Source organism: Ascaphus truei, chromosome 2, assembly GCF_040206685.1.
Source record: "Ascaphus truei isolate aAscTru1 chromosome 2, aAscTru1.hap1, whole genome shotgun sequence".
Lineage (NCBI taxonomy): Eukaryota > Metazoa > Chordata > Amphibia > Anura > Ascaphidae > Ascaphus > Ascaphus truei.
In genome coordinates, this window is record NC_134484.1 from 475925934 (window position 1) to 475941103 (window position 15170).

General features: G+C 47.9%; 1 protein-coding gene across 4 annotated transcripts in view; it reads left to right on the forward strand.

Annotated features, from left to right (window-relative positions):
- Positions 1-2289, forward strand: part of LOC142488009 (tyrosinase-like) — a 35458-nt gene extending 33169 nt beyond the window's left edge. For 3 of the 4 annotated variants that reach the window (XM_075588321.1, XM_075588320.1, XM_075588322.1), the window contains one exon: positions 1511-2289. In XM_075588321.1, coding sequence (XP_075444436.1) covers positions 1511-1874 — 364 coding nt within the window. In that variant the 3' untranslated portion in view covers positions 1875-2289. The remainder of the gene's footprint in view (positions 1-1510) is intronic. The other variant, XM_075588323.1, reaches the window with a different exon arrangement.
- Positions 2290-15170: the final 12881 nt, after the last annotated feature.

Genomic DNA, 15170 nt, shown 5'->3' on the forward strand with positions numbered 1-15170 from the left:
TCTAGATCAGGAGGTCACTGCGCTGAAGCTGGAGGGCTGCTTGAACTGCGAGACCCCCAGAGGTTATATGCAAACCCACAAAAGACAAGAGACCATAATAAGTAAAAACTGATAGTATTTAATGTTCACATCAACGTAATAACTCAGGGGAAACTAAATGGAATCTGCGATATCTGCAGAGCTACAGGAAAAAGCGATGGTAGCTGGAAAAGGTCAAAGAAACAGGGTGAGAAGGGGACGGGGGGGGGGGGCAAGAAGTGCAAGGGGAATACAAGGCAAAGACAAAAGTTACCTGCAAGCTCGTCAGCGTTACATGCGAAAGAAATGGTATCCAGAGGACAACAAAAAGCAGGGGAAGAAGTGCACTGGGAAAACAAGACAAAAACAAAGAGGTACCTGTAAGGTCTGCAGAGCTAGATGCAACGTATTGGTAGCGAGGGAAAGACAGAGTGCAGGGGACCAGAGAGTAGCCAGGCTGCTGCTCTGTGAACAAACAAGTTGACAAGCAACTAGACTGGTTGGGGTTTTTATACCATCAACCAAGATGGCCGCTGGCCCCATGGGAGGTTCTAGATTCTACTGGTCCTGGATCTGAACTTAAATCCCCTGTGCGCCCCTACAGGTGTGCGGGGAGTACTGCGGGAGGGAAGGTTGACACAGACTTAGGGGAAATGTGAGGTACAATTGATGCCCTGGGGACAAGAAGAGGAAGAGGGTAAATATTAGAGAGGAGGAGAAGAGAAAGTGTTTTTTTTAACAAGATATATGAGGAAAGCATTTTTTTTTTAAAGAGAGAGAGAAGTGCTAGAACAAGAGGTCACTGCGCTGAAGCGGGAGGGTGACAGAGTTAGGGGAAATCTATGAGGTGCAGAAAGGGTGGTGGATTTGTGGAATAACCTTCTAACAGAGGAGGTCCAGGTAAGGAAATGATAAAATTATTGGGATAGACATAAGGTTATTCTAAGTATGAAAGAAAAACATGGATATAAAAGGCTCTGATCTTTTCCAACAGAGGGAAATGGGCAAATTAGGTGGGCCAATTGGTTCATTTCTGCTGTCAAATGCTATGTTTCTAAGAGGGTGAAGGTCAGGATTAGGAGCAAATTGAGGATGAAAGACAAAAATAGTAAATTTAAGACAAAGGTTTGGATGAGAAGGGAGAACATTGGAGTGAACAGCAGGTTGTTTGTAGTTTAGAGCGTTTACATTAGGTAAAATAGTAGAGTTGTAGAGAACAGGTGACCGGTTAAAGTACAGTATAGAGTGTAGGTTGGAGAGCAGGTTGGTAGAGACGGTAAGGGGAGTTGAGTTGGTAGAAAACAGACTGGTAGAGAGCAGGCCATTGGAGGGCGAGTTGGTGGAGAGCGGGCAGAGTGGGATAGTGGTGGATAGGTTAGTGGAGAACAGGCTGGGGGTCAGCGGGTTTGTGGAGAGTTGGTTAGTAGAGAAAATTGACTTTATTTGAGACACATAAGAAGACATGTCAGTTATCTTTGCCTTTCTTTTGCAGGATCTTTGAGTTATGGTTAGCCAAATATAATGCAACCTCTAGTACATATCCTGAAAACAATGAGCCGGGACAAGGCCCCAACGAGTGCTCCACCCCGTACTTCCCTTGTTATAGGAACAAAGATCTCATCCGGAAGTCAACAGATTTTGGATACAAATTTTCCTCGTATAAGGAATGTGAGCAACAAGAGCATGAGCAAAAGGAAGAACCGCAGCAAAAGGAAGAACCGCAGCAAAAGGAAGAACCGCAGCAAAAACCGCAGAAAAAGGAAGAACCGCGGCAAGAACCGCAGCAAAAGGAAGAATCGCAGCAAGAACCGCAGCAAGAACCGCCGCATGAACTGCACCAAGAGCAAGAACAGTAACAAGCGCAGCTGCAGCAACAGTATCAGCAGCAGCAAGTACAGCAGAATAACTGAGTTTAGAGTGAATAAATTGGTCGGCTATTGCACCCAACCTGTAGAGACATCTAAAAGTAATTTTCGTCTCTCTCCGTCTCTCTCCCTTTAACTGTTTGGTGCTCACCTGCTTCCTGTTTCCACTTAATCATATGCCCATGACAGCATGTAGTCTCCAGTGTCGGAAGGCTATGCATTCTGGGTAGATGCACAGATAAGAGGCGTTAAAATTACACCGAGCCTACAAAAAATCCTTAAGTCAGCTCCGCACTTAAAGCACCTAATATTCCTTTACCAATCAGTTCATATCTAGAATTGTTTTCTAAACCCTCAGAAAAATTAATTATCAATTAATTAAAATAAAACATTTCCCTCTGCCTTATGTTACGTGTGCAACTGTGAATAAAAATATATCTCCTGAATGTTTAATCCAGTACGTACAAGGATATGAGATGCACAATATATTAACGGCAAAGGCTTGGATTATACCAGCTCCGGCTGGGCGTGCGCGCCATCTGGTGACATCATGGATGTGATGCGGCTGAGCGACATGGGAACTGCAGGCAGGAGACACCCAGAGGAGACAGGGAGGCGTGGCGGAGGCGTGGCTGTGAGCGGGTCGCCCTCATTCGCTGAACCGCTCACATGACACGGCCGTCGCCTGTAGAAAACAAATTTCCAGGTCCGTTCTCCTGTCTGTCTTGCAGTTTATGGCTGCGCGTGCATACGGAGGTAAATAGGAGAGGAAGGATCCCTAATTGATGTACTCAACTCTACTAATATATACAACAATAAATTTTATAAGTAAACATTTGAACTAGTTAAAACCTAAAGAGATGCGCTGAAGGAAACCGTGTGAGGTTTCACTATTGTCAGATGGCAAAAATATATCAAAATGCCAGATATGCAGACATTGGTACACACACTCATATCATGGAGGTAAATCCTCACAGGGACTGGGAAGGGTGAGGAGTGATCCTGTCTGATGTAGTGGTCAGAGTTCTCAAAGGCTGAGTGATATCCTATGTTAGATACATCTTATACCACTACAGCAATAGTGGCTCCGGTTTAAACAGCTTACTGAGACATAGTAAGGGGTAGTCTGTCTCATAAGCTAATGACAAGGTCCCCACAGTAGAGGACAACAATCATAAATAAATTGATCTACTCACAGACTCATCTGGTATGTAGAGTGACCATAAATATGACCATAGTCACTGGTGATCACTCGCTCCTGCTACTTTTCTGAGTAGGTTCTAAACACCCTAAATCCACCTCTTACTCGCTAGTGGGATCCACATGCTGGGGGTCGCGTAACTAGTTAGCATGGAGCATACACTGCGTCACGTACACTGCGTCACGTGCACTGCGTCACGTGCACTGCGTCACGTACACTGCGTCACGTACACTGCGTCACGTACACTGCGTCACGTGCACTGCGTCACGTACACTGCGTCACGTACACTGCGTCACGTGCACTGCGTCACGTGCACTGCGTCACGTACACTGCGTCACATACACTGCGTCACGTACACTGCGTCACGTACACTGCGTCACGTACACTGCGTCACGTGCACTGCGTCACGTGCACTGCGTCACGTACACTGCGTCACGTACACTGCGTCACATACACTGCGTCACGTGCACTGCGTCACGTACACTGCGTCACGTACACTGCGTCACGTACACTGCGTCACATACACTGCGTCACGTACACTGCTTCACGTACACTGCATTACGTACACTGCTTCACGTACACTGCGTCACATACACTGCGTCACGTACACTGCGTCACGTGCACTGCGTCACGTACACTGCGTCACGTACACTGCGTCACGTACACTGCGTCACGTACACTGCGTCACGTACACTGCATCACGTACACTGCGTCACGTACACTGCATCACGTACACTGCGTTACATACATTGCGTCACGTACACTGCGTCACGTACACTGCATCACGTACACTGCATCACGTACACTGCGTCACGTACACTGCGTCACGTACACTGCATCACGTACACTGCATCACATGCACTGCGTCACGTACACTGCGTCACATACACTGCATCACGTACACTGCGTCACGTACACTGCGTTACGTACACTGCATCACATGCACTGCGTCACGTACACTGCGTCACATACACTGCATCACGTACACTGCATCACGTACACTGCGTCACGTACACTGCGTTACATACATTGCGTCACGTACACTGCATCACGTACACTGCGTCACGTACACTGCATCACGTACACTGCGTCACATACACTGCGTTACATACATTGCGTCACGTACACTGCATCACGTACACTGCATCACATGCACTGCGTCACGTACACTGCGTCACATACACTGCGTCACGTGCACTGCGTCACGTACACTGCGTCACATACACTGCGTCACGTGCACTGCTTCACGTACACTGCATTACGTACACTGCTTCACGTACACTGCGTCACATACACTGCGTCACGTACATTGCGTCACGTACACTGCATCACGTACACTGCATCACGTACACTGCATCACGTACACTGCGTCACGTACACTGCGTTACATACATTGCGTCACGTACACTGCATCACGTACACTGCGTCACGTACACTGCGTCACGTACACTGCGTCACGTACACTGCGTTACATACATTGCGTCACGTACACTGCGTCACGTACACTGCATCACGTACACTGCATCACGTACACTGCATCACGTACACTGCATCACGTACACTGCGTCACGTACACTGCGTTACATACATTGCGTCACGTACACTGCATCACGTACACTGCATCACATGCACTGCGTCACGTACACTGCATCACATACTTTGCATTGTTGCAGTTTGTTATTGAGCCGCACGGCAGCACGGTCTGCAGTCCTGATATAAGCACGGCCTTATTGTGCCTACCTGGGGATTTCTTACACCCACATACAAAGGGAGAGCACACCAATTTGTGGAAGTCATATAAGACCACAGCTTTTTTTTATTTAAGCAACATTTGAAAATGTAACTGTCAGCCCGCCGCCCAGACCCGCCAGCCCGCCGCCCAGACCCGCCAGCCCGCCGCCCAGACCCGCCAGCCCGCCAGCCCGCCGCCCAGACCCGCCAGCCCGCCGCCCAGACCCGCCAGCCCGCCAGCCCGCCAGCCCGCCGCCCAGACCCGCCAGCCCGCCGCCCAGACCCGCCAGCCCGCCGCCCAGACCCGCCAGCCCGCCGCCCAGACCCGCCAGCCCGCCAGCCCGCTGGCCAGACCCGCCAGCCCGCCGCCCAGACCCGCCAGCCCACCGCCCAGACCCGCCAGCCCACCGCCCAGACCCACCAGCCCGCCGCCCAGACCCACCACCCCGCCGCCCAGACCCGCCAGCCCGCCGCCTAGACCCGCCAGCCCGCCGCCCAGACCCGCCAGCCCAGACCCGCCAGCCCGCCGCCCAGACCCGCCAGCCCGCCGCCCAGACCCGCCAGCCCGCCGCCCAGACCCGCCAGCCCGCCGCCCAGACCCGCCAGCCCGCCGCCCAGACCCACCAGCCCACCAGCCCGCCGCCCAGACCCACCAGCCCACCAGCCCGCCGCCTAGACCCGCCAGCCCACCGCCCAGACCCGCTAGCCCACCAGCCCGCCGCCCAGACCCGCCAGCCCGCCGCCCAGACCCGCCAGCCCGCCGCCTAGACCCGCCAGCCCGCCGCCTAGACCCGCCAGCCCGCCGCCCAGACCCGCCGCCCAGACCCGCCAGCCCGCCACCCAGACCCGCCAGCCCGCCGCCCAGACCCGCCAGCCCGCCGCCCAGACCCGCCAGCCCGCCGCCCAAACCCGCCAGCCCACCGCCCAGACCCGCCAGCCCGCCGCCCAGACCCGCCAGCCCGCCGCCCAGACCCGCCAGCCCACCGCCCAGACCCGCCAGCCCGCCGCCCAGACCCGCCAGCCCGCCGCCCAGACCCGCCAGCCCGCCGCCCAGACCCGCCAGCCCGCCGCCCAGACCCGCCAGCCCACCAGCCCGCCGCCCAGACCCGCCAGCCCGCCGCCATTGGGGACCAAGCCCCAACCCAAACTGTGACCCTGCGCTCTGATTGTCTGTAAAGGCAGCCGGCGGTTTTCCAATAAAGATGTCTATGAAAATCTATCGGGAAAGTAGAGCACCAAACTACAGCTTGTAGCATAAAAATAGTGGATACCAGCACAGCTCACTAACATTCAGCCATTAACAAAATGCTGTCAGTCCTACCAAACATTTAATGCTAAATTGTTTTGATAATGTTTGAACGTGAGACAGTGCCTCTTCCTGCAATACAATCAGCACCACATATGTTTGGGAGACTTTTTCTTGGGTCTCAAAAGCAGCAGAATGTCACATACGGCACAACATACGGTGTGCTCATGACCTGTATATGGGACAAAGGTTAATATTCACAGCTAACATGCTGATTCCCTTTCTCCACCCCCACAGGAATTATTAAAGGTACTTAATGAGCCTCTGGTCTGTTTATTAAGAAACGACAGTATGCCTCACCACACAAAATCTGTTGTAGCAAAATGTGTCGGAAAAGTACTCTACAAAGTGTGCAACAGCTCGTCCTCATCCTGTTTCTTAAGTAACTACACGCCTCCACTTAAGGGGGGGATCGCAATACTTTGCGGTTAGTTTTAGAACAACTACGAATAAATACAATAATTTTGCTGACAGGAAAAGACAGAGCTACAATAATACCTGGTTTTACTTAATGAGCAGAGGTTATACATACACTGAACAGTCAGAGATATGATTATGTGGATATGTAACATTTACAGACCGGTTGAAATTTCGTGGTAGAAGTACAGTAGGTAGGATATGCCGCACACCTGAGAAATATTACATATTAAAAGGATTAGCTTCAAGATACACAAAGTACAGAGGAAGATTACTACAAGAACATAGTAAACACAGACTATTTCATCAAAAGAATAAGGATAGACAAAAAAATCCTATCCGGTACCGCTTGAAATGTGTGAGGTTTCCTCCTCGCAACGGTCCTGATTTGAAAAGTATGAGACGTCTCGTATCTTGTTGACATCTTCTGCTCCCCGGTGGTTGAAATCTACTTCATAATTAAAATTGTAGGATTTTATATATATATATATTCTAAATTCCCTTAGTGGAGAACAGAAGCCGCGTTCCTGGGCGTGTCCTCCACAATCTCTCTGCACCCGTTTATGACTTTAAAGAAAACCCCTGTTCTCAATATCTAAAAGTGTTCACAACTGTTTCTATAATACTTAGACACACGCGATCTACAGTACCCTGTTATGTGTGTTTAATATACTCCCAACCTATGAAATATTATCATACAACTTCCATTTTTGCATGAGCAACAAATATCAGAGATTATACATATTATAACCCTGGCTTTTGTATAGTTTCAATCGTGTAATCGAACCGGTTACAAAGATCTATTTGTTATTTTTGTAAAGTGCGGTCAGGACCAGGATATTCTTATTTAGAAGACTACCAACTTTTGGAATACCTTTTAGCAGGGTAGTCCTCCGCACTTCGAGGGGAAGCTGATGCAGCTCCTCTGACTCTTAGGCAGATGTGCGGCGGCCATGCTGGAACTCCCACAGGACTAGAGGGAGAGGATAACCCCTGGGGAAACAAGATATCCTCTGGACACTGGGAACCGTCTGTCAGATCTGGCGGGACCTCTGGAGAGGACGGTTGTGTCCGGTTAGCCAGTAGGCAACCTAGGACTAGGACAGCGAACTCCATAGGCCCGAGTTAGGCCCTGAGCCACCTTAGTTGAGTGCTATAGGGACGGCCATATCTCAGGGACATTCCTGGTAGTTGAGCATCAGCGGAACGACGGAGCAGAACGATTCGTGGAGGAGTACTACCATTCGGCTGCCGGAAGTAAGGAGTGAGGGGCATATTATTGGGAGACCCTACTGCGTGGGATCATGTATACAGCTCCCGATATCAGTGTAGCATACTCTGGCTACAGCATTGTAGTCAGGAAGGTACCAACGTGCACCGACAAATACACCAGGAAGGGTAGCACTGCCCTCACATACATTGGGGATTGCTTTGCTGGACACCTAGCCTGTTGGGGTGCCCAAGGACAATTGGGATACACTAAGGGTAAGGTGTTAGCGTTATTACTGTGTTGTGTTTATTTCTGTATGTGTATCAGGAGGGACCTATCGGTAAAAAGAATTGGTTATCATTTGCTGTGTTGTGGTTATTACTGTATATGTTCCCGTGAGGAGCCACGCAAAGGCTGGGATCCCCACGGGTGGAAGCGCTGCCCCCCGCATTGCCCAGCTCCCGATTAGCTGAGGCCCAGGCCTTCTGTGAGCCTGCAGGATAGGACCATACCGTAGTAACATGCAAATCTCCCTGAGGGGGGGGGGGGGAATAGGTCTTTCCAGGTATTTTTAAAAGAGGGCTGTAGACGGACGTTCACAGAGGTACACAATTGGAGACTTTATAAGGTGAAATTATAACGAGGCTTTATTGTGCCTTTTCCTTAAAATTAGGAAACCATCCAAACAAGGGGAAAACACAGCTTCTATTCACTTGGGAGTATTTCTAGTGACATACTATGCAATTTCACAACTCCTTTAGTTAAGCATGTCTTCAAGCCCCCAAAAATATAGCATGAAATAAGCAGATATAAGAAGTCTCTTAAGAATGAAAGTCTTATCTGGTTCTTGGAGGGAAAATCTTCTCAGTTCCTGGTTCAGCTCCCTTCCCTCAGGGTGTGTCAGCATTCAGGTTTAGAAGTTTTCCCTGTGTCTTGAAATCAGCTATGCTGTGTCTTCTGGCAGAGCTCAAGACAGGTTGTGAGAGTAAAGACAATCTCTCCTCTCTCTCCCAAGTTCAGCTCAGGTATGAGCTAAGGAGACACCCTTCCTGTCTCAACAGACAGGCTTTTGTAAGCAATCTAAATCAGGCAGGTGGTGTTTATTAATTGACTACCAGCAGTTAACCACAACACTGCTAGATTAAAGGCACATTACTTGAACAGGGATTACTCCCCTGTTACACCCTCCCCTGTTTGTGGGAAGCTCGGGCTTGCCACGGCCAAAGCCCATCCTTCCACTCTCATTCTAGATATCTCTGTGACTTGAATGAGAGTGGATGGAGGAAGAGAACCCTCAGTCATGCTGGGATTGGAGCCCTTTCTCCAGTTTATTCGTGTCTCCTCCTGAAGGTGCTTGAGATCAGCACCCCTCAGTCGCTCGAGGAGGACTTTTACCAAGTATAGTCTTTTTTCTACGTGAGCGGTCATGAGATTTCCCTCGCGTCGGGTGCTCGTCTTATTGTAGGCATACTGTATGGCAGCAGTTGCAGAGCGTTTAAAAACAGATCTCATCCGCGAGAGATCCCTGTTTTTTGAGTGCGACTTGCAAGTCTCTTCTCAGGGAATTTATCTGCATGCTTTGCTTTCTCTGAGCTTGCTTCCACATTTTTATTGCATTATGAAGCACTATGAACTTCTTTGCTTGGGCCACAGTTACTTGTTTCAGTTTCTGGACCTTCTTGTGCTCCCTCTTGTGCCGCGTCACCTGGGTTCTAAGCTTGGCTTTTAGCGTTGCTTTGGTGATGCTCAGGGTAGCCTTCAGTTTCTCATGCTGCTTTGCGGGGACATACTGGGTCATCAGACGTTCCTGCAGCACTTGAATTTCTTTAACAGCCTGCAAGTTGTCATTCTGCAGAGTTCGCTGCTTCTCTTCTGCCTTCTCGAGGTGCATACACAGACCTTGCAGTTGGTTATGCAGTCGGTGCTCTGCTTCAAACTTCTCACCTTCCAAAAGTCTATTTATTTCTTTAAGCTCGTGCAGCTTTTCACCCCATAAGAGATGTCTTCCTCTTCATTGGACTGGAAGGGCCACTCTTCTGTGGGGTAGGGTTCATTACAGGAACGCTGCATCTTGTCCTCCATTTTTAGGCTATCAGGTGTAATTTTCTTCCTGACCTCAGGAGGCGCTATTGCAGCTGTTGCCACTGTATTTGCTAGAACCCCCAATTGTGGTAGTCCTACAGGTGGGCATATTTTGCTTGTAGAGGTCGTAGCTCTCACAGGCATCTCTGTAGACTTTTATTTCTTGGGTAATTTTTTTACAATATCAGCAGTCTGTGCATGCATTTTCTCTTATCAGGTATACAAGATGTGCAGTTGCTAGGTAAAAACGTCTATTTGCTTTACACCATTTACTTGCTAGGTTTAAACTCTCATTAGGTATGCTGAATGTGTGGTTGCTAGGTAAAAAACTTCTGTTTGCTTTACACCATTTACTTGCTAGGTGCATTGCCTCCGCTTCAGCAACAGAATTTGGTTTTCTGCCTGAGTTCAGTAATTTTCAGTCTCATCTTTGGGTATTGTGGCATTCACACTTCACACTTTGGGTGTCTGTTTTGCTCCCAAGATATATATAGGCAGACTTTTTTACTTGCAAAAAAAAAAAAACATTCTTTGCAGTGGACTATTTCTTTCATTCCCGGCAGGGTGACTCAACACTCAGCAATTGGCTTTGAAATACCTTTTACAATTTCAGCAATCCCTTTTTTTCCTCTGAATATTGTCGATGTGAGCTGAAGAATAAATTTCTCGATCGACAATATTCAGAGGAATTGCTCTCTCAGGCCATGTCGCAGGTTCATGGTATTGATAAGGCAAACCTTCTAGAGTACAAGAAAGACAAGGGAGAATCTAATTCTAATAATGTGGTCTCCTTTGTAACACAATATAACTCTATGGCTCCTCATATTAGGAAAGTTTTGTGCAATCATTGGCCGATCCTTTTAAGAGACCCAGTTTTGGCCAAATTTTACCTCCAAAACCAGCGTTTATTTTTAGGAAGGCCCCGAATCTGCAATCTAGATTGGCTCCTACATGCCCTAATCTATCCAATAAGTCTGTTTTGGAGACAAATCCTAAAGGCTTTTTTCCTTGTAGTAATTGTACTGCTTGTAAGTACAGTTCTAAACAAAGTACGTTTAGCTCAAATGTTACTGGTCGGATATATGATATACGTTCATTCATTGATTGTCATTCTGTATTTGTAATTTACCTATTGCAGTGTCCGTGCGGGCTGCAATATGTAGGCCGCACGGGGAGGTCTTACCAGAGACGCATATACGAACACATATACAACATTAAGAGAGGTCTCACAACACATAGTGTGTCCCATCATTTTTTAATCCACCATCAGCAGAACCCCATTGGTTTAAAAAGTCAGGCCATTGAAAGTTATCCTGGTAATTGGAGAGGGGGAGACAAAATTAATGGTATTAGTAAGCGTGAGTCATATTGGATATATGAACTTAAAACGTTATCCCCCAATGGTCTTAACATCGAATTTGATCTAGCTGCATTTTTGGTTAAATAATGTGGGTTTTGTTATGTGACACCTGTGTGTTGTGTCCTCGTTTGCTGCTTGTCGTTTATTGGTACTGGTAGTCTTCCATGATTGTCTTTTGTTATATGCAATCCTATGAGTGTATTCTGTGTGTACTGTTTCTTTAAGAGCAGGTTTTTATTTTCTCTAATTTTTTTATTTATATATTTTTTTCTGTGTGTATATATATATTGATTATTTCTATGTATATTTTTAGTTCTATAGTACATGTATGTTGTTCACTGATATTAGTCTGCTTATATATGAATGTGTTTTAATATTGTGTTATTAGACAATTTGTCAATCAGTGTTTTAGTATAAATGTACTGCCACTTTTACATGTCCCATCATGCCCCTGACGAAGTGACTGACGTCACGAAATGCGTAGGGTGGACTATTACTTTTGGCAAGGACTATTTGGCTTCCATCTCCTGTCTAATTGCCTTCCCTCCCCCAGCAGCTTTGGCTGTCTCAGTGCCTGGCACTTGCGAGCTTCCCTCCCTTGTCCCGGCTCACAGCGGTGACGTCACATGGTATCGAGAGACCCGGGGTCCGCGTGACTGTCCCAGTGAGGTCTCGGCGGTTTTGAGCTCTGGTGCTCCTCCATCTATGAGCCTACATGTCCGAGGACTAGTGAGGTAGCTGGCGGTGTGTTACCACGGGAGAGGCGCTTCCCTGCGGTGCAGCAGCACATTGACGGTGTGGTGAAACCTCCTTTCTCTAACCAGGCCACGGAGGGTTGTGTGATTGCTAACAGGCTTATACCATTCAGCATTGCTGTAAGTAGGGTTTCAGTTTTAGCCCTACTGGACGCCATCACTTTATTAGTGTGTTCCCTGCCCAACAAGCAATTGTTAGTTGTTTTTGTACACTATATCAGTGATTTGTTGTTTGTATTTAGTTGCACTATGATCTTTTTTCTCTTTTTTTCTTCTCTTTTATGTTGTGGTCTTATATGTTTGTTTGTTTGAGATTGCATTGAGGACACTTCTATGGAACTCATCCCAACCCTTTGAATTGGACTATATTTGGTCAGAATTCTATTCCTTTTTGGCGCCGGTTTATTTTTATTAATTAGGTATACAGCCAAGACACTGTGGCAGACATGCGGCTACAATATATCCATAGATTAATAGTATCAGATAGAGCCAGCTCTGCCAGTTGTACTGTTGTTATATATTGGCTATGCTCGTGATAGTGAAATGACCCACGCTTGCATTCACCAGCACAGTGAGTACAGAATCAGTTGTTGCAGCAGGGATACGGCTAAAGTGTGTCCATAGATAGTAATAGTACCCATAAAGCCCCCCTGCTAGCTACACTGTTTTTATATATATTGGCTATGCTGGTGAAAAAAACTGGTTACTAAAGCACTATATTAAAAACAACCCCATAACAGGGGCTGATGACATAATAACACTTCCCTATACAGCACTCTCAGCACCTCTACAGTGACTCAGGGGACTAGCTGGGCCCTGGGGATTGGACATCTGCCCTAGTCCCTGGAGCACTGCTCCGTGGATCCAACCTGCAGCATCAGGCTCCTAGTCGTCACTGACTGTTTCCTCTCCCAAGCAGGCAATAGTCCTTCCTGCTCGTTTGGGAGAATCCTGCAGCCTTACTGGCTCCCTGGTATCAGGTGGTATCACTGCCCCTGAGCATCATGGGGATTGTAGCCTTTAACATAGGGAGCCTCGTGCTCTTCCTCTAATGGCCACCACTCCGCACCTCGTGCTATTTCAAGTTCTGTAATGGCCGCTGTGTGATTGCCCTGCGCAGGCGCAACCTCTCAGGCACTCTGCCGTTCCGTGTGACCTCCACACATGCACAACTCCGTGTTCGTGCGCACGCCCGCTGTCACGGTAGCTTATGACAAGATATAACGAACACCAAATATCTGGGTTGAACTGAACGAGGCTTAGATATAATTAAATATATTTATTCCTTAAAAAAGGTGAACACAGCAATATAATACAATTAACAGGCAAGAAGGTAACACTTACTTAGGGTTGGGGAATGGAGAAGTATCAGCTAGCAATTCTCCAGCAATCCGGTGACATTCAAGATGGTATCAGAAGAAAAACTAACAACTGTAGGGTTGACACAGTTTATATACCTGTGTAACCCTATTCTTAACATTGAATACAGACTATTGGTGAACAATTATCTGTATCCAATCCCTAATGTGGAGACACAGATTAACCCATGCCCCCAGCTAATTAGCCCATGTGTACTGGGACTCTATGGGTAGCCCCATAATTAAATCAGGGGCGATGACCAGTCTACCAAATGAAGTATCTGCATTGTTTGTAGGTGTAGACATAACACTTACAAACCACTCCAGTTTGATGATTCTCCACCCTCAGGTAACAATTAGAGTGGCAGAGTCTGTTGATTAGTACTTGGTCTGTTGATTAGTACTTAGTGTAAACAATCAGGGCAGTTAACTTTTGATCACAGTGCTTAGGCTCAATCAGCCGGCTGCCCTTCATGACCTATTAGCATAGCAGATGGTCTGCATTTTCAGAACAGATCTAAAATACCATACATATACACTTTAATATCTACACATATTAATAAGTTCCATTCTGGTGGGCTCAGTGGGTCGAAATTTGCCAATTTTTAATGCCTACAGTGACTCCACATATTGGCCAAATATCAACTCTCTGCAACCTCCAGAACTGGAGATACAGAAATGCACTTTAAAACATTTTTAAAATACAGCATTATAATGAAACATGGGAACAGGGGAACATACAGTTTCATGACATGACAAGGTGTAAACCACATTCCTGGACCGCAGTCCAGTTAACCCCTTGCCTCCCTGGTGAAGTCAGGGGGTGGCCATATGGGGTGCAACCCCTTTAATACCGGGCCAATCCCCCTCTCCTTCTACACCTCCCCTTCTTAATGGGTGACCTGTGGCCCAATGGCCCTAACGGGGAGGGGGGCACTGCTGGCACCATTAATGAACTCAGTCTCAGAGGGATAGTCCTGATGTGAAAGTCCATCAGCATTGCTGGTTTCACTACCCTTTTTGTGCTGAATGGTAAATTCAAACTCTTGCAATGCCAAGCTCCACCTTAGCAACTTGGCATTCTCCCCTGATGCCCTCTGCAGCCAACTCAGGGGGTTGTGGTCTGTGAGGACCGTGAAAGCCCTTCCATACACATAGGGCTGGAGTTTTTTGAGTGCCCACACAATGGCCAAGCACTCTTTCTCAATGGTGGCATAGGCCACTTCTCTGGGGAGTAGTTTTTGGCTGAGGTACACCACAGGGTGCTCTCTACCGTCGCCCCCCACTTGGCTCAACACAGCCCCAATGCCATAGTCCGAGGCATCAGTCTGTATAAGGAAATGTTTGGTATAGTCCAGGGCAGCCAGTATGGGGGCCCCAGCAAGCGCAGTTTTCAGTGCCTGGAAAGCAGTTTCACAGGCAGGAGTCCAGGTGATAAGCACAGGCAGTTGCTTCTTAGTCAAATCAGTTAGGGGTTTGGCCACGGCGCTGTACTGTGGGACAAACTTCCTATAGTACCCTGCGGTGCCCAAAAATGCCATGACCTCTTTCTTGGTTTTTGGAACAGGCCACTGAACTATGGCTTCCACCTTGGCTGGCTCTGGTTTGAGATGCCCTCCACCCACCCTGTGCCCTAAGTACAGGACCTCTGCCATCCCTACCATACACTTAGTGTTTCAAGGTAAGCCCAGCCTCCCTGATCCTATCCAGCACCGCAGCTACATGTCCTAAGTGGGAGTCCCAGGAATTACTGAAGATAGCGATGTCATCTAGTAAGCCCTGGCATAGCTCTGCATCCCTTCCAGTAACCTATTGACCAGGCATTGGAAGGTAGCCGGGGCATTCTTCATCCCAAATGGCATCACCA